Source organism: Pseudochaenichthys georgianus, chromosome 21 (genome assembly GCF_902827115.2).
Source record: "Pseudochaenichthys georgianus chromosome 21, fPseGeo1.2, whole genome shotgun sequence".
NCBI lineage: Eukaryota > Metazoa > Chordata > Actinopteri > Perciformes > Channichthyidae > Pseudochaenichthys > Pseudochaenichthys georgianus.
The window spans coordinates 998,097-1,025,344 of record NC_047523.1 but is presented as its reverse complement, the minus strand read 5'-3'; the positions used below and the strand labels follow the sequence as shown (position 1 = coordinate 1,025,344).

Here is a 27,248-nt window from a genome sequence, read left to right as displayed (position 1 = left end):
CTATATTAAATAAGCTGCTCGCCGCACAATACCTCCACCGAAAAGTAATTAGACACAATATAGGAGCTAATTGTTTAATTGAATGCCTCTCATTTGGAACTGATGAGAGATGCATTTAAAACAGAATCGTTGGAGGATGACAGCTAATTACCACGGGCCAACCCTGACATCTGCCACATGGTCTCAGGAAGAAAACAATGAGGAACATTAAGCACAGAACCATCCAGAATTTACAAGCTTTTTTGAATCTGTTGCCTGAAACCATTTGAATGTACGGCCTTCATTTCCAGATATGTGAAAGCAGAGGTTGTTCAAGTCTAGAACACTCCAGTGTTGAGATGATCTGTTTGATAGATAATGCAATGAGAGCGTAACCACTGGTAACACTCTGTCATTTCTATTCTTTATCTGCAGAAAGAACACGCTCTTTCTGGGAAGCAAGAATCGCCCCTACTGGTCGTCAGCTTCAATATAATACCTTGATTCCACAGTGATAGTGTTATGATCCCTAACAAGTTACACTGAACAAAAATATAAACGCAACACTTTTGTTTTTGCTCCCATGTTTCATGAGATGAACTCAAAGATCTAAAACATTTTCTATAAACACAAAATAACCATTTCTCTCAAATATTGTTCACAAATCTGAACAAATCTGTGATAGTGAGCACTTCTCCTTTGCCGAGATAATCCATCCCACCTCACCTCGCTGATTAGACAACATGATTATTGCACAGGTGTGCCTTAGGCTAGCCACAATAAAAGGCCACTCTGAAACGTGCAGTTTTGCTTTATTGGGGGGGTCTGGGGGGGTCCGAAAACCAGTCAGTATCTGGTGTGAGGGGTAGGGTTAGGGTTAGGGTTAGGGTTACATTACATTACATTACATTGCATTTAGCTGACGCTTTTATCCAAAGCGACTTACAATAAGTACATTCGACCAGGAAGACACAACCTTGAAGAAAACAGAATCATATAAGAACATCAGGTTTCAAAGAGCCAATCGTTTCAAGTGCTACTCAACTGGCTTTAGATAAGCCAGTCCTTTATTAGTATATAAGTGCTCTGTTAGCAGTTCTTTGTTAGTCATTCTATCGCTCGAAGTGGAGTCGAAAGAGATGAGTTTTCAGTCTGCGCCGGAAGGTGTGTAAGCGTTCTGCTGTCCTGATTTCAATGGGAGCTCATTCCACCATTTTGGAGCCAGGATAGCAAACCCACGTGTTTTTGCTGATGGGAACTTGGGTCCCCCTCGCAGCGAGGGTGCAGCGAGTCGTTTGGCTGATGCAGAGCGGAGTGCACGTGCTGGGGTGTACGGTTTAACCATGTCCTGGATGTAGGAAGGGCCAGATCCATTCGCAGCATGGTACGCAAGTACCAGTGTCTTGAAGTGGATTCTAGCTTGGGGTTAGGGGTAGGGTTAGGGTTAGGGTTAGGGTAATGTTGTGAATCGAGTGGCCCATGGTGGGGTTATAGTATGGGCAGGCGTATCTTATGGACGACGAACACAGGCCACTCGATTCACAACATTACCCTAACCCTAACCCTACCCCTAACCCTAATCCTACCCCTCACACCAGATACTGACTGGTTTTCGGACCCCCCCCAGACCCCCCCAATAAAGCAAAAATGCACGTTTCAGAGTGGCCTTTTATTGTGGCCAGCCTAAGGCACACCTGTGCAATAATCATGCTGTCTAATCAGCATCTTGATATGCCACACCTGTGAGGTGGGATGGATTATCTCGACAAAGGAGAAGTGCTCACTATCAGAGATTTTTTCAGATTGGTGAACAATATTTGAGAGAAATGGTTATTTTGTGTAAATAGAAAATGTTTTAGATCTTTGAGTTCATCTCGTGAAAAATGGGAGCAAAAACAAAAGTGTTGCGTTTATATTTTTGTTCAGTGTAGAAATGAGGATTACTCAAATGCAAAACTAAAAAAAGTAGTTTTACTGGGGGTTGAAAAGATGGTGCATGATAATAAATTAAAATAGAGCCTCCAGAGATAGTCTTTCGTAAAAACTTAAGGATGACTCATGGTATTTATCAATGTCTAAAGCGTGATGTGGGGAGTCCTCGACAGCTAGATGGTATCCATCACGTTCCAGAACCAATATTAAATAATTCCCTCGATCATGACCGTTGCATTCCATTTCATTATGAAATATGACTCCAAGAGGAAGGTGAGGATGCTCTAACTCAGCAGGAGTTTCAGAGCAGACACTGGAAGAGCCTTTCATCACAAAAGAACATGTGTTGGCCTACCTTTACAGCGGAGGATAATGTGCTGGTTGTTGGGGCTGATGTCAGAATCGAAGTACAGACAGTGAGCTTTGTTCAGCTCGCAGGTCAGACACCGGCGTGGGAACAGACCCACCGTCTTCACACTGAGGAGAGGAGGTCACATGAGGAAAGTACAACTGTTTGAGGGTAAGGTCAGCAGCACTATATCTTCTTATAACTATCAAACAATCCCATAAAGAGTCCAACAGCAGCAATACAACGTATCCAGCTGAATGTATTACAACCTGCTGCAGGATAAAGCTCAGGGAGAGACAAACTATTGAATGTAAAGAAAACTGTGTGAGTAGAAACATTGAGGACTGGTGTACGTGATTGGTCTACTGAAAGTACATTATCCTAAACGTTGTTAGGGTCCAGCTTCTCCAATAGGAGGATTTGCTGTTGCTGCTGTTGTCACCGTTTCCAACATCTTTATAGATGAAACAATTTACAGATAATCTGGAAAATAATTGACTGTGGGTGCAGAGGCGAGGAGATAAGATATATCAGGCGTTGGAATACATAGAGAATAATAATTAGCTAAGCTGATATATTCGTTATAGGAAATTAAAAGATACAAATAATACCAGCAGTATCCTTTAATGTGGGTATATTCACTATACTGTAAATAAAGTGTTTGTCATCAGAAAGAAACGCAGAGCAGACATGGTGTGAATACAGTGATTTTATTATGATTTTGCTATGAGTCGTGTGGGAGTCTTGCAAAGATATTTTATGACAAATGTCAAATGTGAATATGAAGTACATCAGCTATAACTGCAAAACAAACCTGAAAAGCTGCCGTCGTCGTGGTGATCCCTCTGTGCTGATAAAATAACTGTTGAGAGGAAACAACAAGAGCAACAACTTCATATCTCTTTCTTTAAGCTGAATGCATACATCTACATTTCAAACCACATGTAGGATCTAAAGTTAAGATAAAATAATACGAGTATTCAAATGTGACAGTGGATAGACCACATGAAATATATTAAGAGGACATAGTTAATGGATTAGACCGCGATTAAGACCTTCCTTTTTGATCAAGCTTATAGTTAGGGCTGATTAGATTCAGCCCCTAGTTTTGCTGATATAGGCTTAGTTTGTCGGGGGTCATCTTACTTCTTCCTTCTCTCTGTCTATACCTGTGTACACTCATGTTCCGATTAAACCAGCTTCCCCAAATGTCTTTCTTTTTGGTGTCTATATACGCTGGGATCCGGAGTCATGGATGATCCTGAGTCCTGATCTGAGTCCTGGGGGGTATACTACGAATCTAGTTCAACATATCCTGGATATGGTTTGAGTTAGCCGGTTGGCCTAATCCAAAACAAGGCCGCTCTCGCTAAACTGTCCTACAACGCATTGCTATCAACTCGTTCGCTCAAGCCAGCCGTGTCCTATCTAGTTAGGTGCGCGTTCACATGAAAGGGGTGGTATCTGGAGCATTCGACCAATCACAAACATGGAGAAGCATAACTGACAGCGCAGCGTCATACTTCCTGCATGAAAAGTGAACTATAATATTAGACATATGAAGAAGTTAAACTTTAAACATCTATGACTTAAACACTTGATCCAGGATCAAAGCCACAGAGCTGCACCTGCAAGGTGAATACAGCTGGAACAGAACAAGTGTTTGAATGCGTACATTAACAGGTTTATGATATCACTGCCCCGTCTAAAACACGATCTGACTTTCATTACATTTGTCTCGAGTGTTTCGTCAACTTAATGTGTTGCTTAAAATAATCCTTCTGCATACAGTATGTGACGCTGTGAGTGTTGCACGGCCAGATACGGATCAGCTGACTCAGATAAGGAGATATATGATACATTATGAAGTGATATGATGTGATATGAATGATAATGGGACACATCGACGTCTGCACTCACAGTGCTGCGGACTGTAGGCAACGTAATGTTACTTTGATCCGGTTACTTATGTTGTGGAAGATATTTAATTAAGCTTTCTTAACATAATAGTATAATAGTTATAATAGTCAGATTGCTCTGAAGATGGAGGTGATATTCTATTTATTTTCACGTTCACACAGTCAGTGATTTTGGCCGGCCGTCTTTCCTGCAACCGCAGTTTTTCTGTATTTCCTCCGCACACTGAGCTCTGATTGGTCAGCAGGCGTGGTGCTTTCGCTGAGTTGAACTCTTACCCTGGAACCTATCCTGCTTCGGAGCACAGACTAGGTTCCAGGATAAGTCACCATGGAGATATAGCCCGCTAAAAAGTGAACCAGCTTCGTGGTACTGAAAATCCCAGAAGTGATCTTGCTAAACGAAAATCCTGCTTCGTAGTATACCCCCCTGGACTTCGAGTCGTGGCTGAACCCGTCTCTGCCGTCCTGCCTGATTTTCATCATACTACTTCCCTGATGGCTCCCACAGGACTGCTGACATCCTCGTGGATTCATCTTCCTATTATACACACATGCATTTCCAAACATTTGGACTACCTATGTTGCAAATGTATTATCTCTTCGATTTACACACGGCATCTATTGCACGTCTGTCCGTCCTGGGAGAGGGATCCCTCCTCTGCTGCTCTCCCTGAGGTTTCTCCCATGTTTCCTTTAAACTGTGGATTTTCTCCGGAAGTTTTTCCTTGTACGATGTGAGGGACTAAGGCAGGAGTGCCCAACCAGTCGATTGCGATGGCTGGTGGGAAGTGTACACTAGTTAGCTGACGTTGTCCGTGGAACAGGAATGACAGTCCGCAATTATGGCAGAAGCAAAAAAGCCCAAAATATATAATTTTCACTCCGAGTGGGAGGATGATTATTTTTGTATCTATTCCAATTCAAAGTCCATCTGTCTCATCTGCAATGCGAGCGTGACTTTACCGAAGAACGGTAATTTAGGAGCGGCATTTCAAAACGGTGCACAAACGCTACGAGACGGAATTCCCTCCTAATTCTGCCCTACGCTCTTCTGCTCGTTGCGTGCATGTAACAGAGTTAAACATGTGAATACATAATTCTAAGTTTGTGAATGTTTAATTCATAATAAGTTGTGAATTTTAAGAGATGAGATTGTTTCATTTAATATTTTAAGTTGTGTTTCACCGTCCCACTGTACGTCTTTTTTTTACTTCCGGTAGGCCTATGTATTTTCCACCCTCCGCGGACTGGCCATCTGGAGAATCTGGAGAATCACAGAACAGCCGGTCGTCAAGGGCCGGCTCGATTCGCTGACGGCCGTCACCGCCCTTCATGTTTTATGTTTTTAAAAAGGCATCATTGAAGTTGCACTCCGCCGTTTCCCCGCAGCGAGGCTCCCCCCCAGTTGACAGTTCGCTAGCACCCAGCCCCCCCCCTCTCTATTTGGACAAATGTAACATTTGTGATATTGGGCTATATAAATAAACATTGATTGATTGATTACATTTTTATTTCTCTGATAAACAATTGTATACTCACAGGTTGTCAGTGTTCTCATCGTAGGCGATGATCCGGGTCACCTCCCAGTTCCCCGAGGTCAGATGGCGCACTTCATTCTGATCTGCTCTGAACTGAGAGAAACAAAAGAACATGAGTACAGGTCATTTGTTTGAATTCAATGACAAGACACGTCAGATTTCTCCTTTTTATGACACAATCTCAATACTTTTATTATAACCTTTTAGCTCAGTTTTGCAGATGAAGATACTCTAAGAAATGACATCAACTATTGTACAATGTTTGAATAGATGGTTATTGGACTTGTTTTGCAGTTGGAAACGGAGGATTTTAATTGAATCAACTTTTTTATCATAATAAATGTTCACAAAACAAAGTGATAGACTCTGCATGTAACACATCCTGGTATTAGGAGCAGAGGGCATCTATAGGGGTTCAGTCCATTTTACCCACATACATTTATGCAATGATGGAGCGGCTGCCAAACAAGCCCTCAAATCTAATCTAATGGTCATAATGTTTTGACAAATGGGTTGACCCTTCCCCAAGGGTCAACCCATTTGGGGATCGGACTAGCAAACGTCTGTTGTGGACAACCAGCTGACCCGTGCATACAATGAGTATTTCTTTGATATTGGATCCAGTTAACATAATTTCAAAGCTTGACCAGGATTTTACCCTTACATAAACCTTTAACCATGACCAAACCCTAACCCCAATGAAGAAAGTTGAAGGTCATTACATACTTAATTTTACACTAGCTGTGAAAACCTGCCTTCATTATCCCCGTTTTTCTAACCTTTCTGAAGTACATGCACTTTGAGTTTTCCTTTGGACCCGGATGGACACATGTTAGTATCTGAGTTGATGAGAACAGGCTCTCTATGATGGAGGCTGTGGAGGAGTCATTAAACACTTGTAAGAAGTTTCTTGATTATGGCAACACTTAAATTAACGTCTCAACAACAGCATGACCAATAAGTGCTGCTGGAAGTCATTTCCTAAATTTCGCACTAGGCTATACATTAAATTAAACAAAGTGTTATATACAGTGATGCAAACACACGTATGGTGAAAAAAGAGAGAACTATTTGAAGCAGAAAAAAAACAGCGTAATATATCATCTGATATAATAATAATAATGCTTCAATTAACTGGCTATTCTTTATAATATACTCAGATCAATAGGAGACAGAGATGTTTAGTTATAAATCAAGGGTTTTTATTATTATTTACAGCAGGGGTGGGGAACCTTTTTCCTTTACATTTTTACAACATCCTCCGAGGGCCGTACAAATGATTGAACTCAACCTCTGCTTAAAAAAAACTAAAATCACAGCCCATTCATTTGGCCTTTCTTTCATGCTGTGCAAAGAAAAAGCAACCTCTTAATCCAGATATCTCACCATGACTCACGTATGCATGCATGTGCACGGTTGTGGCAGAAATATATGGACACAAGATGTGTGCAAATGTATTTAGTATCCTATCCATGTGAACATGATTTAAGTGGGGGGGGGGACCTATCCTCCTCTAGGGGGGTCCGGGGGCATGCTCCCCCGGGAAGATTTATTTTTTAAATATTGAAGTTAAAAGCATCAATTTGGTGCACTTAGAGATCAAAATGAAGAGATATGGGTACATCTTTCAACACCCATATTAAACAGAACTGTAAGCAGATTCTTCTTTTTGGATATTTTACAAATCACTCCCCTTTTAAACTCTATTCTTGTTATTTTTAACAACTTTTTTGTTAATGTCATATAGTATTTTATACCTGTTTTTCATTTAGTCTCTAATGTCTCATTAATAACTATAATGATCATATCAAGGTGTGCCTTAACCTCACTGAGTTAAGGTTATTTGAGCCTCTCAGGAGAGAGCTCTCTTCCAGCTGGTTGTAGAAAAGCTCTTTAAATTCGTTAGCATAGCTAGCTAACCAGATGCTAATAACAACAGATCGCCACTGTGCTTACAACTAAAGACACAGCCACGCAAACACTGCGGTGTGTACGGCTCCTTATGGGTACTGCAATATTTGAAGAGCTGGAGCGGCGTTCCGGTGCTCTCCGTCAGAACTCTAGTCCAGTGGCTACAGTCAACCTGGGGGGCGCGCCCCCCTTGGGGGGGGCGCCAAAGATCGCAGAGGGGGCGCCAGGCCTCATATTTAGACCTTTTTTTTTTTACATAGAATTGTAAAGCAATACATGATTGTCACAAAAAGCCAGTGCACCAGTAGCTAATAAAGGCATACAAAGACAGAAATGTATAATTATTTCTTTAACCCTTTAACTGCCGGACCAAGAAAAAAGCTATGGACATTTTTTTTTTTGTTGCATTTTCTTATCAAATGGGCCACAAATAAGCACAAACTATTTATTTTTTGACTGACCACACAGTTTTGTTTTTATGAGCCTCTACCAAATGGTCTAGCTGGCCTTCTATGGTAAAAGTACATTTTTAACAATCATACAGTACAGTATTTGTATGCATCAAACTCAAATAAAACACCAACTCAATTACATTTGTTTCTTTTATGGAAAATGAGCAATATATACAACCAGATAAAAGATAATAAATTCTAATTGTAAAAAAATAAAATGTAAAAAAGTAATGTAAAGTGTTTTTCATGATAAAAAAAAAAAAAACTTGCTCATCTTACTGTATATGCTGAATTGGCCTAACAGGAAACCACTGGCCTAACAGCAAATGTCTATATTCTGTGTTGGCCTAACTTGCTCATTTGTGTGCAATTTTGGGCTGAATGACATGCATGGAAGGTGCTATATAAATGATTATCACTCTTTCACTCTGAGACTCATAAGGCAGTACTAGATTTAGTAATATTACCACGAATCTAGCCATTTATTTACCATATTTTATTGGAAAACATCTCTGAAACTCTGACAAAGTCGTATTGCTAGCTTACCATAAAAGGCCAATTTGACCGATTGGTTGAGCATATTTTCGAAAAAATAATAACACCCTTGTTAAAACTTTTTTTGTGCATCAAGTTATCTAATTATGTTCAGTCAGTGCCCTGCCACTAAAATAGGATATGGTTGCCTTTCAAAACTTGACCAAAAATAATGATTTCTTCAGCAGTGATTTTTAGCATTGCCAACTTTCTCAGTTGAAGCTAGCTGAAGGGCATTCTGTTCGAACCACAGTGACATCTAGAGGTTGTTTTGTGCATAACATGTCAACCAAAGGGTAGAGCTGGCTGAATCCGATGGAGTTCAACTTTTTTTTTTGTTCCAACAAGATATAAAGACACAAAATGTGCTCTACCAAATGGTGGTGCTGGCAGTTAAAGGGTTAATATAAATGTTTCTTCTGCCCGTAAAGTGTCCAAACCAGGCTTTTCTGGATAAGCGCATTTTTAAAACATAGTCATTGTCCATGCCGGTTTCAGTTGGATTATTTGTCACAGTTGCTCCGATCAGATCGGTCTCCTCCATTTTGTAGATTATTTACGACTTTTGAATCCACATAAACACATCGGCAAAATCCGGCTTACTTTGAGCATGTGTTTTAAACAGTTTAATGCCTTTGTGAATTTTTTCCACTTGCGCCGTCCTTTAATTTCTTCATACAGCGGGAATCCAAATGATTTAATCCTGAGTCCAATAACCATCAAAGTCACTCCAATAGTGCTCCTTAATTACGCTTTCATCCACCTTTAACAAAATACTTCACATTCATCCAGTTTGTGACAGTAGTTGTAGCATTTTTGAGACTTTTAAACTTGAATTACCGCTGTTGCACCGCCCCTTGTGTGTGTGTGTGTGTGTGTGTGTGTGTGTGTGTGTGTGTGTGTGTGTGTGTGTGTGTGTGTGTGTGTGTGTGTGTGTGTGTGTGTGTGTGTGTGTGTGTGTGTCATTTGGGGGGGGGCTCTTGGGAAAAAACCACTGCTCTAGTCTACACTCCTTTCAGACGAGACATAACCACGTGAGACACGTTACACTCGTGTTGTGTTCAAGGAACCTGTCATTGGCCAGGATAAACAGGCACTCGCTTGTTTAATTATTTTGTGGTCTAGATTTCTTCTTCTTTTTTGAAGTTGTCCGGCGCCGAATAGTGACTAATTTGCATCACTGTATATAAGCTGTGGGAACACAACATCTATAGAGTTAGAATAAAGGATTGAGCAGTGTAATGTGGCTGTCCTGGGACTGACTACGACCTGGATCCTCACCTGTGTGGTGAACATGGCGATGTGATGGAACTCTCCACGGCCTCCCTGTTTCACCGGGACCGTCAGGAAGAACCGGCCGCCATCTTTGGAGAACACAGGTTCTTGGTTCTGCAGAGAGAAAATATGTATGAACTCCACAGCATCTCATCACCAATCAACACATTCCTATTTTATTTAAGGCTGAGAAAGAACTGTGATTCCCCGACATGTCTGATTTCTATTTGCTGTTGTTGTAAAGGTGTGAAGCATGATATAAGTATCCCATTTTCAGATGCTTGAAATGTGTTTACCCTTGACTTCAACAGCATGCACAAGTGGATTCAAACGATCATAACCATGAAAACACTTCTTGATTCTGACAGTAACTGAAACTTTTTTACATGAATAAAGGTATTGTTTTACTACTACCTAAAACTGCTGTGCCAGCGAGAGGGTGAATCTGTTTTACCAAGAGGAAATGGGTAATTAGCACTATCAGCAAAGTTTAAAATGAACCATTAGCCACTTCCTGAAACGTACAAGACAAAGTAATGTAGTATATTTACGCAAGTGCTGTACAGCCTTCTAAAGTCATCATGATGCCATTTCATTTCATTTTCATTTAATCGTTTATTTGAAAAGGGACAACGCACATTGTTGAACACTTTAAATAAATAATGCTCCAAGATTAAATATGCCGGATTTTAGCCTTGAGCTAATTTCCATCCGTAGTCCCTGACATACTACATTTTACAACATGACATTTATATACATAGTAAAAGTAAATACATGATATGCAGAAAGAGCATGAGCAGCATATACGAGTGTTTACCACATGGCAGTACAATGTAGCAGCTACGACATGTAAAGTGCAAGAGAAGATACCCCTGTGTTAAAGTGCAGTTAGCTGTGCCGGTGAGTGCACGTCTGTTTGTTTCTCAACCATTCTTTAAGTTGACCTTTAAAGCTATTGAGAGTGGGACAATCCCGTGTCCCAGTTGGGAGGCTATTCCAGAAAGAGCTGCCTTTAACGGAGAGGACATTTTGACAAAAAGTGGTCCGTCTGCAGTGGACTTCACAGTCTGGTTTCTGACCTAGTGCAGCGTCCAGTGTGTTTCTGTGGATGAATTCCCCTAAGGGGGGGGGGGGGGGGCAGTCCATGTAAACATTTATAAATAAAGCACATACTTTTAAAAGACTTAAAATGGTCAAAACGTTTTTCAAGGATGGCACAGTGGTGGTATGAATGTTCTCTGGGTTTCAGGTTTGTGGCTCAAGCAAACGACCAGTTTGTCAAACAGTATTCAATGTGGGATAGAATCATACAGTGGAGGTATGACTTTGCAGCATTGACAGTTAAGAAAGGTCTAATTTGTTTAAAATGTTGCAAGTTGAATTTAATGGTATTGGATACTTTCTTAATATGTTTCTTAAAAGTCAAGTTCGAGTCCATTATGACTCCAAGATACTTGAAGTGGGAGACTAGTTATATTTCTGCTCCGTTTAAAAACACATTGGATCCTTCGATTTTGACTGGTCGTTTACTGAACATCATGCATTCTGGGTTTTTTAAGTTTAACTGTAAGCATGTTCAAGTGTTGAACCTTGTCCAAAGCATTTGAGAGACAAGATGAGATCATTTCAGTGTTTTTCCCACATACAAAGATGACCGCATCATTGCCTACATTTGCACATTCAACTCAGGACATACATTAGGCAAGTCATTAATAGTGAAAACAGTAATGGTCCAAGAATGGAACCTTGTGGAACCCCAACAGGGTTCACAAGGTAGGGGGATTTGGCACCGTTGACCAAAACACACTGTTTTCTGTTCGATAAGTAAGACTTAAACCAATGTATCGAAACTGCCGAGAAATTGAAATGAGTCAGCTTTGTAAGGAGCACTTGGTGGTCAACAGTGTCAAAAGCCTTCCTGAGAGCAAGGAAGACAGCACCTACATATGGGCTCGTGTCCAACATACATTTAACCTTTTCCACAAAGACACAGTTAGCTGTCTCAGTGGAGTGGTGAGCATGAAAACCAAACTGCATTGGGTGGAGTGGAGCGAAACCTTTATCTAAATGTTTGGTGATTAGGTTTGACACCCATTTCTCAGCTATCTTAGAGACACAGGGGAGGATGCTGATTGGTCTATAATTGGTAGGGATATAACGGTATCAAATACTCACGGTACGTTAATATCGCGATAACAAGTCCACGGTACGATATTTATCGTGATATTGAAAACTAAAGGGAAAACAATTTTAATTTTTTTTTTTTTTTTACTTTACTTTATTAAATAATAAAACTGATTTGTACAGCATTTTAGTATAGTAGTACATTTAACGTGTTAAAAACAAAGTGACAGTAACAGACTGGAACAAGAACAAACCAGTGTTTTTTTACATACTAGTACTAACAAAGTAGGCATTTTCTTTGTGCAAATAAACAAGGAAATTCAATAATCAGACCCTGCAATAAAATTAAAATAAATTTCAAGTAACTCAACTCAAACTCACTAACTCACTCCCACTCATCAGACAGGTTTTTTTTTTCAGGAAGATGAGCATGTCCACATTTCCAGGTAGAAGCTGGGATCTTTGGGCGTTTACAATATCCCCTGCTGTGGAAACAACTCTCTCACTTGGTACTGATGTGGCTGGGACAGAGAGATATGCTTTGGCCATGGGTGACAGTAGTGGGTAAAGCGTTGCACTGTCTCTCCACCACTTGAGAGGACAGTCAGAGAGTAAGATAGAGGTCGCTTTGCGGTACAAGTCAATTGCAGCCTCGATACCAGTGTTGTGCTGTGCGCATGGCACTTCTTTACTGAAAGACTCCCCAAGGAGGTCTTCGAGTGCTGTCTTTTTGGAAGGAGGAGATTGTTCCTCATCAGCGTCATGTGCGGCACAGCTGCTCTTGCCCCTTCTGTTTCACTAGGGTTCTGTGCAAGCAAGCAGAGGTAGAAAAAAACGTCCTAAATGTCTTATCTTTCTTTTCACAAAAACAACAGATACATACACACAACTTATACTTTATCTGAAGAAGTTACACAGACAGTACTCAAAGAATATTTAAATATGTACCTGGTTCTGCATCTGTGTGAGCCTGTCGAAAACGTCCTCCCTTTGACTGTCATTTAGCTGCTGCAAGCTCCGGAAGCGGGGGTCCAACACAGTGCTTTCTTGCAGAAACTTGTTTTGCTCCCCTTGGTAGTCTGTGAAGTCCTTCAGTATGGCTCTCTTCATTTGGGCGATGGTGGAGGAGTCCTCATCGCACTGTGCCATGCTTTGTTGTATCATGTGCTTGAGGGGCACAATGAGAGAGACTGTAGGTTGAGACTCATCGCACAGCACGGTGGTTGCTTTTTTAAGCGGTGAGAGAAGCCGAACCATGTCCTCGGCGTCTGTGATGTCAGCTGGTTCCAGAGTGTCTATCTTGTGTGCGTTGCTTGTTGTTGCTCCAGGAAGCGCTCGAGCATGTCAAGCGAGGTGTTCCATGATCAGTTTATGTGCTGGCAGGTTTAACCTTCCCTGTTTGGTGGCCAGCACAGCTGTTGCAGTTGAACTGCGGTGAAAACCCCCAGCTACACGCCTCACTCTACCAAGCAGACGGCTTTCCCGGTTTACGTTCAAACCCGCTTTGACGCGAGGTTTAAAGTGTGTGCAAAACACTTTATGTGTGGGGAACGTCCAGCCTCTCTCACCGCTACATCCATATTCCGTGCGTTGTCTGTTACGACAGCAATGCCTTGATTGTTGTTGCTCGTCATGTTGAGCTCCCACTCCAAAACAGCAGATTTTAACACCTCAGCTATGTTGAGTCCAGTGTGTGATGTGAAAAGAGGCCGCGCCTGTAAGACAACACTTTTCATTTCCCATTCGCTGGCCTTAACATGAGCTGTGACTGTAATATAGCTCTGCGTAGCTCGTGAAGTCCACCCATCTGTGGTTATTGAGATGCCCTCTGCTTCTTTGAGGCTCTGTGTCACTTTAGCTTTTGTCTCTTTGTACAGAGCTGGTAGCACTGTTCGACTAAAGTAGGGCCGCGATGGAATGGCATACTTGGGCTCCAGCGTGTTAACTAACCTCCTAAACCCACCGTTGTCGACCACAGAAAACGGCCTTAAGTCTTTGGCCATGTACTCACCGATGCACCTTGTTATTTCCTCAGCTCTTGGACCGCAGGGGGAAGTGGGGCTCCAAATACTTCTTTCAGTCAGTTGGACCGGCTTACGCATTTTCCTCACAGTAGGTTGTTGTGGTCGGAGCTTTCCTAGGTGGCGATTTGACAAATGACTTCTCATGTTCGATGTATTTCCCGAATTGTATTTGACCGTTGCCCGGCAGGATTTGCAAATAGTTTTGCGTTTGTCAGTTTGCTTTTCACCATTGTCATTTATTGAAACGGGAAAAACCGAAATGCTGCCACACATCAGCTTTAAAACTCAATGGAGCATTCTCAATTTCACATTCTTTATTTAGTTGTTGGTCAACACATTCGTCTACCACTTTGTTCTCCATCTTCTCGTTGGGTGTGAGTGAGAGCACGCTTGCTTGCACGCAAAGGATGATGGGAGTCTTATTCACCAGTATTATGGCGCCCTCTGCTGTTCAAACAAAAACAGTACCGTTTTTTCCAATAAGGTGAGGAATGAACCATGTATATTTTGTCAGTCGCGATGCCGCGATATATCGTTACATCCCTAATAATTGGACATCATTGCCTTATCCCCAGATTTAAAGATCGGTGTCACCGTGGCCACCTTCCAGGATGATGGAACTTCCCTCGTGCTGATAGATTAGATAAAGTCAATGCAATTGATTCACTAGCATAGTAATTGGTTTTATTAGACCATCGATATGTGTTTTTATAAAGTTGGTGTCGAAATCATCTGCATCCCTAGCCTTAGAACCTCTTAACCCTGAATGTCATGATGTCATCAGGGTTATCTGGGATTGAGTTTGAGGAATTACAATAGATGACAGTATGTGTTACAACATGAAGACACAACTTTGACTGTCTATTACTGGGAATGAATATTAGTTGCATTATGGGAAATGTAGGATGCAGTGTTTTGGGAGTTTGACATTTTTTTCTTTTTTGAAAGTCTTGTGAGGCCACTTATATTAAGATGTTGGAAATCATAGTACTGGGCATTTAAGGACAGACTTCGGCTGTGTAATGCTTAACTGAGAGCTTTACATTTAATCTGTAAAACCCACACTGAATAAATCCCTCACTCAGCAACATAAACACATTGGGTCTCGGATGGAGAGACTTTGCTCAGAGTTAGCCTTTGGCGTTTGAGAGTCTTACATAAAACATGTGTTAGCAGAGGCTCTGTCAGCACTGACAACACATAGTGAGTAAATGAGCATCTCGCAGATTATCTCCTTAACAAAGACGAGCAGCGCTGCGTGCCAACAGCGGCGAGCATTTAAATCATCCATGTCCGCTGCAGGGCGGCGTGCTCCCCCCTGTCAGAGACTCCCCCCCCACCTCCATCTCTGCCTCCCGAGTCAATCAAAGATACTTCAAAAGCTGAGAGTAGACTGCACTCTCCCCTTTGAGAGATGATAGGCCAATATCTATTATGTTCTTTTAATATAAATCCGTACAAAAAAGGTAATTACAGGTTTAGGGAATTACCTAACTACTATTTGACAGAGAAAACATTATCAAAAGCTGAATATGTGCTTGAATTTAGCCATTTCTGTGGGTGATATGCATTGTTGAAGGAAACAGATCGAGGTGGCTGCAGCTTTGATTTTCAACTTGAACACACCCAATGCAAATCAACCTCTATGATGGCTGTATGTTCTGCTCTTGTGCACGCCCACATGAGGTAATCAGAAGAAATGGAACCCCAGTAATTATATGTATAAACCATGTATTTAACATATATTGCATCATTTTAAGCATTTTTCAGAAAAAGTGGTAGTTTGGTAAACAGTGACATCAACGACATGTTTGGTCTGTAAAATGCCCGAAAAGTAAAAGAATGGGAGATAAATATCCCAAAGTCTCCACATTGTATTATATTTGTAATGTGTGTCTGGTCCTCTTCCAGTTGAGACAGTGTAGATCAGTGTTTCTCAAACTTTTTCATACCAAGGACCACTTAACCAATAAAAAAACACTCGCGGACCACCTAACTCCACAAATATCCAAAAACACATCGTGTTTTACTAATCGCCTGAACATGGTACAAACAAGTGGCCACATGTGTGATGGAGGTGTTTATCTGGGCTATATCATGCAATCGAAAGTGAAACTTAAGCTCGCTCCATTGTGGAGATATTCCCGCGAGAGTGCGAAAAACTTACATTTATTTATTTATTTCAAATGTGAAATTTGACCGATATACTCACGGATCACTAGGGGGCGCTCACGGACCACCAGTGGTCCGCGGACCACACTTTGAGAAGCACTGGAAAGATGTGTCATGATGTAGAACTCTTGTGTGAACATTGGATAAAGCCAGGTTCATATTCTTGTTTCATGTTGTTGCATATTAGAGTCAAAGGTTTGCACAGAGCCAAATATCTTTGTGTTGCGCCATAAATCAGAAAATACTGCATTAAAAAAGTCATTTCCTGCATGTTTCTACTGATAAAGTGTGATATAAATAATGTACAGGCTTTCAGATTGCTGTAGCTCACTAAACAGAGACATTAACGACATGTTTGGTGTTGAAAATGTCAGAAAAGTGAAAGAATGGGAGATAAATATCCCCAAATCTCAAAATGGTATTATATTTTTTGCAACCTGATCTCACCAGAATGCGTGACTCCACCACGACTTCTTAACACCACAATGCGTGGTGGAGTCACGAACTTTGTTACATTTGCGTGTCGGCACCACGCAAACAACCCCAATGTAAAGTGAATGAGGCTCCTTTGTCGTGGTGCACACACGCATTTCTACAACGTCCAGCAGTGAGCTTTTATTCTATAAAACGTTTTTTTAAATCTACTTTATAGCTTGTAGTAACTCACGGGAGGCTTCTTTTATTTTATTTGTATTCATAATAATTAAAAAAATTCGTCAGAATGTAAACATTACATTAGTTACGAATTTGTGTTCTCAAAAAACAGTGCATTGTGTGTAATGCAACTGTGATTTTTATTAAAGGAGACCTCTCATGCTATATTTAAATGATATAGTGTATGACCATACCTATATAAGGTATATTTATACATTTTATTTTTCAAAATACCAAACAGGTCATTTTTTAGCCATGCCTCGTTTCGCTCATTTTCGCTCTATTCCAAGCCTGTCTTTGAAAATTCTGAGCAGCAGCTGACCACGCCCCCCTGCAGAAGAGCAGGCATGAGCCGGCGAGAGTCACGTTGCCATGCTTGCTGTGATTACGAGTGTGGAATAAACATGTCATCTCAGAGCAATGCATGTGTTCAAGCATATTATCAATTTGATCCAGAAACTGACCCTGAAGCAGCGGAGGTTTTGGTGGAGGTGCAAAAATCTCGGTTGCAGCAGGACGTTTCTGAATGGTTAGCTGACAAGCTGTTGTCCCTATTTATTTTACTCTGTTACGATGCTTGCTCCTTATTCCGTTCATATTTTGGCTAATTAGCAAGAATGCAATGTGTACAGTTTGTAACGCAAAAACAGCGATATATATATATTTATAAAGGGAGACATTCATATTTTCAGCATATATACAATGGCCTCATTGCGTTTATTAATAGTTTACAGTCCTTTTCTTCCAACATCCTGCAACAACCGTTGGAAAGTTGAATAACTTAGGATGATAAAAAGTATAACTCCAACAACAAGTTGTCAGCAATGTGTGTAGTTTCATGTGTTTTTAAAAGCTCAGTTATTGACTTCTTTGTGCAAATTGCGCCACGATGCCTTCTGAACGGAGAATGTGTGCTGCATGGAGATACCACAGGTAACATTTTTGACAGCTTTACTAAGTTGTCTGTTTAAATACATTTTTCACATGTCATTCAATATATGTTTATCACAATGTGTCAAGACGGATGCAGTAACTTGAGGACCATCCTGGATTGGAGCCTGTGTGCCTGAATGTGTTCTCCCTGCAGAATGCGTTGCATATTTACAGAGCTGAACATGGTGGACTACAGTTGAGGCAAATAGAGCAGTTAGTGGTTTGTTTTGACTGAAATTGTAAAACGAATGCTAATATTGTTCATGGAAATAAATACTGGTGTATATTAGAGATGTTAAGATTCACCGATTCGCATCGGTGCACCGGCATAAACGTTCAAGATGCGAGTGCACCGGTTGAAAGAGTGCACATCGGCTACAGTTTGGGTTGAACTCGCGATGCATCGATTGCGTAGCGTCTTTGCATCGGTAAAAAACCGATTCATTCATATAAAATCCCCTCATCTTGTCAACGCTCAGCAGAGACGATCTTTGATATTTGCTTCGCCACTACGGAGGCCGAGAGTCTCAGTGATCAACACACACGGAAGTTGAGGAGAAAGAGAAACACAGCGCACCGAAAAATACCTACAAATCAAACGTTTGGCAACATTTCGGATTGTTCAAGAAAGACGGTGTAATAATCCTTTATGCTATATAGTTGACCGCAGGTCATGGAGAGTAATAAGGTATCTGTAGACCTTTGTATGAGGTATCTTTATTACTTAACAGGTGTCCAGCCATGATACATAGATCCTTCCTAGATGCGGGCTTGCATACACACAGTATCACTCCGCAGCCGCACCCCATCAGTAACGTCTTGATGGTATATGTGCGCGGCACTATATACTACAGACGGTCAATTTGAAAAATCGCTCGCAAATTGTTAACGATGCCGAGCCGCTTTAAAGTACACAAGTAGTATGAGGAACTTAGCGACGCACATAAAGAGGCGACATGGGGTCTGCGGCTGAAAAGAGAAACCTGAAAGTTAGACTATGAGTTAAATCACTCAGTGAGGTGTTCTGTCAGAGAGAGTGGTGTTTAGTTTACAGCAGCCTGTGAAGGCCAATAATAATTTAAATGTCTTCCTTACTGTTAGCAGTTATGAAATACCTGATACCTGTTTGTGAAAGGTTATGTGTATTCTTTATTGTTATAGAACCCACTGCTTTCTGCTCACTGGTGAGTTAGCCTATGAGTGTTAAGCACATCAGGCTGGCAGCTGTATGGGCAACTGTGGTAGCTGTTATTTGCACATTGTTAATCATGAGCAATGCATCCTTACATTGTTTAACTGTGAGGTGTTATAACATGGTACTGTACTCTGGAGAGCTTTTAAAGGTAAAAAAATAAACGGCATGATGGGATGTGCAGTACCAAATATGTAAAGCACTTTTTTGTTAATGTATGATTTGCTGCATATAAGGAATAAAACAAAAATCCTCTGTCGTACCATATTGAAGTATCATTATTTTTGCATAGTGTTGAATCGCATCGTATCGCACCGAATCGCATAATGTTGAATCAAATCGTATCGAACTGTATCGCAACAGGGGTGAATCGTATCGTATCGCATCGCCTGGTGTTTCAAATGTATTGTTAATGTATCGTATCGTGGCAACGTATCGAGATGCGCATCGCATCGGCCTCAGTGATGGAGATGCACATCCCTAGTGTATATGGCTTTATGCAATCTTTCATTCTGTCATTGTACTATTATATACTACACAGCAATGGCATAACACACCCATGTGTACGACAAAAAGGTCCACACACAACCTTATGCTTTTGAAATCAGAATATTCTTTACCCATCCAAACATGAATAATCACGACACATTTTGATATCAACTTGGAACTTTATTGTCAAAATCAACGGTTAAAAAAACCCATAAAAAAAAACTAAATGTAGCCTACTTGTATTTTGTATAAATGACACTAAATATTTTTACAGAAGCTTTGTGAGCTGGTGCTGGGGCTTCCTTGGACGCAGGATCAGAGTGGTGATTCCGGCCTGCGTTGTCCTCAGGATACGCAGGGAGTTTCCTGATCCGTGAAATATCGATGTTGGGTTCAGACAGCAGCCAAATTGAACCGTGTAGCATACCCGGCGATGACCTCCTCCCTGTCAGGTCGCTCATAATGGTGCAGGGTCCACAAAGACTTGGTCGAAGATGAGGTCCATCAAGTTGGCCACGTAGGGCTGTGCAATGGTAAAAAAAGCACAACAAAAAATGTGGTTTAGATTAGTATATGCATGTAAAAAACTGAAACTTCTTTCTAATTTTTTTATTTTATATTTGTAAATAGTTGTATAATAAATATTTTAAACACTTACGGAATGTGGGGTCAGTCTTTACTGGTTTTGCTCTGCATTCTCCCTTCCTGGCCTTTGGGAACTGCAGTTTATACAGAGGGTTTCCAGTGGATGTAGTGGCTTGTGCACGCTCAGCGTTTTCATTGTCGTGCAGGGCTGCCAGGTACAGTCTTTCATTTCCGACCATGATACAAACAAATGTAAATAATAGCAAAGGATGTACAAATTGTCACTAATTAGTAAGTATGTGAGGTGCTGGCCTGTAAAGAAGAACACATAGTTAGAACAAAATCATCTCAACTTAGTATTCAGGATGAGAAAATACTATTTGGATAAATATAGTCTGAAATTCCAAAAGATGGGGCTAAAACTCTCTATTTAGCAAAACTCTCTATTTAGCAAAGCTCTTTGCTTAGCCTTTTCCAATCTGAGTTAGTTTTGAACCGTAACGTGCATGCTGTGTTTCTGACTCAATACAGATGATGTGTTGGAGAGGGGCTGAGCTCAGTAGACTGACTGTAATGAGTGCTAGCCACTAATTAGCCTGTTGCTAGAGGTAAGGCCTTGTCAACAACAACAGACCGACGGGGCTTTAGCTCAGTTTTACTCGTGGTGTGTCCCCCCCCTCGCATACATACACAGTGTTGTATCCTAACACACCCCCATTTATATTCATGTGCGCAAACAAGTAAACACACAAAAGCTTTTACATATAACGCTGCAAAACACGGCATGTCTCATTAGCGTAGCGTAGCGTAGCTTAGCTTACAGATCGATGATATCTGATCGTTCTTACAGACTACAATCACAAAAGCGTTTACATATAACGCTGGAAAAAACGGCACTTGCCTACAGAAGATTACGTTTGTTATTATAACTTACTCAATATGAATGTAGAGGATACAAAATACTAATAAATAGGAGAATAAATACTTGTGTTATCGCCTAGGGCGTGGCTTTACAGCCTTCACACAGATCGCCATTACGGCAGTATGTCTGAACATGTTAGCAAATGCCTGATAATTCAAATGACAAAGCGAAGACTGCGGAGCGTACAAAATAAAATGCTACAAAAATATATAAACACCTAACCGATTACTATTTGGGTTTGAGGCGACATTGATACGGCGAAGCTACATGCTACATGCTACAAGCTAGAGATAGCTTTATCAGGAAAAACACCGCTAAATAAAAACTTACAGCTTCAAAATTGGATGTGTCCTCACTGGCCTGGTCCCGGATGTCGTAAAATGTTTGGAACACACAAACAGAAATCTGCCGTGGTCTTCTGGCACATGTCCCTTGTAAATGAAGTCTAGCCACAGATTCATTTCTTTTTCCACTGATGGCATTGCATGCAGTCCCCTGTCCCGAGTCTTGCAGCCAACAACAGCACAACGTTTAACTATCTTAGACATCCTGGCAAGAGCAGGCAAAAACACAGATGTGGGTTGATTTAGCCTGCCGATAGCCTATATGCGAATGAGAGCACGTGGCCGTGGCTCATTCCCCTGATAGGTGGAGAGTTGACCAATAAGCCGAGGACTTCTCTGTGACGTAGAAAAGTATTGAAATCTGGATCCGTTTTTTTCAGATCCGTTGCAGCCCCTTTTTTAGAGATTTGGCGAAGGAGGAAAATAGAGAGGGTTGTGTTTTCTGACACTTGGTGAGTTCCCTGGAACACCGGGGACACATATTCATGTATAAAATACGTACAAAGGTGCATTTTGCATGATAGGTCCCCTTTAAATTAGTTAGTTTTTAAGGAAGGCCAGAGCTTCAGCTGTGTCAAATAGATTGTTCCCTTTAGTTAACGTTATTTAAAAGATAATGATCATGTCCCCTGTATTGTATTACGAGCGTCCATTCCCATTGGATAACGGAGAATTTTACACCCGGAAGTAAGTAGCCTATTCTCCTTACTGTCGATTGATTTTACAGTGATATCTGCTCTACTCATCGACTAAAAAACACCAAATTGTCCTTGTTAATTACACAACATTGATTGGTTTGAATTGTGTACAATGCTTTTGTATTTTCCCCCTTCAATTCGGAGAAACAAAGATTTTTTCGGAGTTTTTGGATGGCAGAAGACACTACACTACCCAGAATCCTCAGCTATCGTTTGGGACTACACCATGTGCTTAGCTTGACAAACCCCGTGATCAGTCCTCAAGCTCTTTGATTGGTTGACCTCCAACTGCATTCCATATAAAAAAGGTTTCGTAAAAGAGAAAATCATACTTTATTCAGCAGTGCTTGCTTCACTCTTTGAAAGTCATCACATGAATGCATTGTAATAAATGGTTTGGCTGCATTAAATATTACACATCTGTCATAGTTCTTTATTTATCTCCAGCGATCGGGCATCAGAATAGACCGGAAACTATTCTTTTACTGTTCTGTTTTAATTTCACAATAAATTAGTAGTCATATTTAGTTTTGATATTATTGTTTTTTATTAACTACTAGACCGCTGGGTCATGTCAAGGCCATCTTTTCTGTGTTGCTGTGGGTTCTTTCCATCGCTTTTGTGTTACAAATATCAAAACAATAACAAAATAATATTCTTCGTAAACTAAACCAGAAACAGCAGTATATTTTATTTTGTTAACACTGTAAACTTTACAGCTTTTTAACCCAAACCACCTACTGGTTAAAGCACGTTATTGCACGTTTAGAGTAATTACAATTCAGGAAGATTGTGTTGCTTTTTAACGACTGTTTAAAATGCCTTTTTCTTAATGTCTTTCATTTTTGTAAAGCACTTTTGAATGTGTTATATTTTATGAAAACATTTAAATATTAAGAGTACATACAAAATAGTGGGAAAGTAGAAGGTCAATGATATAAATATAGAATAGAAAATATCAAGAAGATACTCAAATGATATCTAGAGTAAAACAGTTTAGTGCCTGATAGGAGGATGTGCTAACTAATAAGGCTTTATTTAAACATTAAAGAATACTTTAGGTTAAGGTCTTCATTTAAATAGGAAAAAAGCTTTGGGGGTATCTAAATATTAAGCCTGACAAAGTCTAAATTGCATGGTTTGTTTTGGAACTTGACAATCAACTTTCCTGCAATGTTAACTATGTTGAAGCACTTATTTTAACTGATATTATACACATTAATTATAATCTTATGTATGTAGATAGTATAAGAAATGTGCGGAATATGACAGTTTAATGGTGGAAGTATACACACATTGATAGATGTCTTGTAATGCACTGTTGATGAACCTGTGACCCAAGTTGTTCATTCATTGCATAACTACACTGTTGTGTATATGATATGTCAATAAACCTTAGAAAATCTTGAAATCTTGAAAGGGATGTGCAAAATAGCCATTATATACAGTCTTTAATGAACTATTAGAGAATAACGAGTAATGAATATGCTTTAAACGGATCTGCAGATAAATATTTAGTCTTCTCAAACACCAACTATCAAATATCTCGCCTGATTGTTGGCACTTGACAATCACCTTCACTGAATTTCATTCAGGTGTAACTAAAGTCTGATTTAAGGCTTGTTTATATTTCACATCATTAATCCAAATCTGTAAAGTAACTAAAATAAATGTAGTGGAGTAAAAATACCAGGTTAACCTTAAAGAAAGCCCTCAGGATTATAAAAGACCCCCATCACCCCAGCCACAAACGGTTCTGTCTGCTGCAGTCTGGCAGGCGGTACCACAGCATCCGGACTAAAACCACCAGACACAGAGACAGCTTCATCCCACAGGCTATACGATTATTAAACACCTGAACTTAGAAACAACATCCATAACATTCATCTGGCTGCTACTTAGAAATTATTTGTCTAATATATCATATTCCAATCACTTGTAGACTCTTATTGCACTATTTCACTATTTTTTCTGTGTAGGCCTATCTGTTTTATTGCGTAGCACTGTTGGAGGAGCCTGTGACCTAAGGGGGGGGGGGGGGGGGAGGACACGTTAGATTCCTGTTTTGAATAGTGTGCCATCGATGGGTTTCATTCCATTTCAAAGTCCCTTTTGATGCTCTGTGTAAACTTCGCGCATCCAATCACAGAGGTTGAGGACTGATCACGGGGTTTGTCAAGCTAAGCACATGGTGTAGTCCCAAACGATAGCTGAGGATTCTGGGTAGTGTAGTGTCTTCGGCCATCCTAAAACTCCGAAAAAACATTTGTTTCTCCGAATCGAAGGGGGAAAATACAAAAGCATTGCACACAATTCAAACCAATCAATGTTGTGTAATTAACAAGGACAATTTGGTGTTTTTTAGTCGATGAGTAGTGCAGATATCACTGTAAAATCAATCGACAGTAAGGGGAATTCTTACTTCCGGGTGTACAATTTTCCGTTATCCAATGGGAATGGACGCTCGTAATACAATACAGGGGACATGATCTTTATCTTTTAAAAAACGTTAACTAAAGGGAACAATCTATTTGACACAGCTGAAGCTCTGGCCTTGCTTAAAAACTAACTAATTTAATAAAAATCACAGTTGCATTACACACAATGCACTGTTTTTTGAGAACACAAATTCATAACTAATGTAATTTTTACATTCTGACGAATTTTTTTAATTATTATGAATACAAATAAAATAAAAGAAGCCTCCCGTGAGTTACTACAAGCTATAAAGTAGATTTAAAAAAACGTTTTATAGAATAAAAGCTCACTGCGGGACGTTGTAGAAATGCGTGTGTGCACCACGACAAAGGAGCCTCATTCACTTTACATTGGGGTTGTTTGCGTGGTGCCGACACGCAAATGTAACAACGTTCGTGACTCCACCACGCATTGTGGTGTTAAGGAGTCGTGGTGGAGTCACGCATTCTGGTGAGATCAGGTTGATTTTGTGTGCGTTTGTGGTCCTCGTTCAGTTGAGACACTGCAGGTGAAGGATACTTCAGGAAAAGACTGTAGTTTGGGAAGATTGAAAATCGGTAGGGAAAGCCAGCTAAGTCGGTAGGCGGTAGAAACATGTCAAAAGTGGTAGACTACTGCCCAAATCGGTAGGGTTGGCAGGTATGTATGCCGCTAAAAACTGTGCAATATAAACCTGGCTGCTAAATCATCAGAACTTTTACAGGGTGTGTATTTTTGTAAATTGTGTAACTTTTTTATTATTTTTGTAAATAAAATTACAAAAATTATTAAAATAATCTTTTTTTTGTTTATGTTTAGTACTTTTTGTACACATGCTTAGCTAACATTAAGCTGTCTTTGGCTCCTTTCTGCTGTAGCAATGTACATGTACCCTCTTTGGGACTAATAAAGGTATTCTGATTCTGATCCCTCCCTTCCCCTCATCCTTACATCCCTCCCTTCCCCTCATCCTTACATCCCTCCCTTCCCCTCATCCCTACATCCCTCCCTTCCCCTCATCCCTACATCCCTCCCTTCCCCTCATCCCTACATCCCTCCCTTCATCCCTCCCTTCCCCTCATCCCAACATCCCTCCCTTCATCCCTCCCTTCCCCTCATCCCAACATCCCTCCCCTCATCCCTCCCTTCCTCCTCTGCCTGACACCATTCATATTTAACTTGTGTATATTTTAAGATGTCTAATTCTTGCAATAAACCTACACACATCACACTGTTGTGGCGTGGTCCCTGCTAGTGAGCGAGTATGTCATAGAAACACGTAGGGAAAGGTTGGAAGTTGGTAAAGTTGTTCATTTGAACGATACTGAGATCGAGGGGACATCAACTCAATGCAGAGGAGCACATTCATCCACACATATTGCATGCACACGTGGACTCTACCTGCTTGGAGAGCCAGAGCTCGGAGCTTTCTTCATGTCTCTGAAAAAGAAAGGCAACATACTGTTGGTACACAGAGGTTCTTTTGAAATAGTGAACAGTAAAACAATTGTGTGGATGAAATCACATTCTTTCAAAATCAAGTCTGCCGAACATTGTGTTTCACAGTTCAAAGTTCTTTTGGAACAACACTTAGCAGCACATGTTCCAGTCTGAATCATCTGTCAGATTGGACCCCGTATTGTGCAGTCTATTGAAACACGCCGCTGGGGACAGCATGCTCAGGCGGCCTGTCTGTTCGTGCCAATCACACTGAATCAGGAAGCAGAGCGCTGGAGAGCCACATCTCAACTGCAGGGTCAACTCTGCTCCTCCAATATGGAAGCAGTTCACCCCGCCGAAAGATGTATTATTTTAGTTTTGGATATAATTGTCAAAGTCTGGCGGCCCAACAAGAACCCGGGCCAGCCCAGAATAATATTTGTTCTTTATTGCCAAAGATAAGACAACATTTCCATTCCGGTGCCGAGTGGTCAGCTGAACAGGTGAAGTTAAGATAACATTGTTAGCAGGGGACAGGCCTGGTTATAAAGGACACGCTAACATGCTAACTGATGAGCTGTGGTTGTGTTACAGCTGGACCAGACTACTGGCCGCCATTGTTCTCTGTGCAGTCTGCGGGAAGTAGCCACAGTGAGCAATGCACCGGACTCCATTCAAAAATAATACATTATATTATTGAGGCGCCTTTCAAGGTCGCCTTACAGTGAATAAAACAAACACTCTAACAGTAACATAAGCAAAACATACACTACTTACAGAGCAGACAGAGAAAAAAGAGAATCCATGTAAAAGTGTTTGGTGTATTGAAAGTTAAAACAAGTGATGCAACTAAACGATGCTGAGGTGAAGCGTGGCTGGTGGATTTGGAAAAGTAACTATACATATCATTTAAAGATATTTCAAAATTAAAGTGTGATTGTTTTAGAAGGAGTCTGCACCCCTGACTGTTTCCTAAACCCCGCCCAAAAATAGGATTGGCTAATCATAGCCTAGCAACCATTACTAGTAAGAACAGGTGTGTCTGTGAGGTATATTTATGGACTAGAGGTTATACCTTGAAATATGGCTTTTAATTGATACCAAGATATAACGAGGCCACAATAACAGATAGCAGTCTGACAGTGATCTAAATGTGTAATGTTAACAGGACCCAATGTAATATCATGTAAGAAAAGAATGTCATGATCTAAGACCAATGAAATATTAATGGGCTACTTTAAAATAACACACAGCTTCAATGGTTCGCTAAAAATGTTCATATTCTGACTTCAATTTGTGAATGAGTTGCAAATATGATGTCACAG

General features: G+C 40.6%; 1 protein-coding gene across 1 annotated transcript in view; it reads right to left on the bottom strand.

Moving 5' to 3' along the window:
- LOC117466833 (inactive dipeptidyl peptidase 10-like) overlaps window positions 1-27,248 on the bottom strand; it is a 67,431-nt gene that overhangs the window by 20,782 nt on the left and 19,401 nt on the right. The window contains exons 7-11 of the mRNA XM_034110309.2: window positions 25,885-25,923; window positions 9,896-10,003; window positions 5,719-5,810; window positions 3,075-3,122; window positions 2,267-2,388 (exon numbers count right to left, since the gene is read on the bottom strand). Coding sequence (XP_033966200.2) covers window positions 2,267-2,388; window positions 3,075-3,122; window positions 5,719-5,810; window positions 9,896-10,003; window positions 25,885-25,923 — 409 coding nt within the window. The remainder of the gene's footprint in view (window positions 1-2,266; window positions 2,389-3,074; window positions 3,123-5,718; window positions 5,811-9,895; window positions 10,004-25,884; window positions 25,924-27,248) is intronic.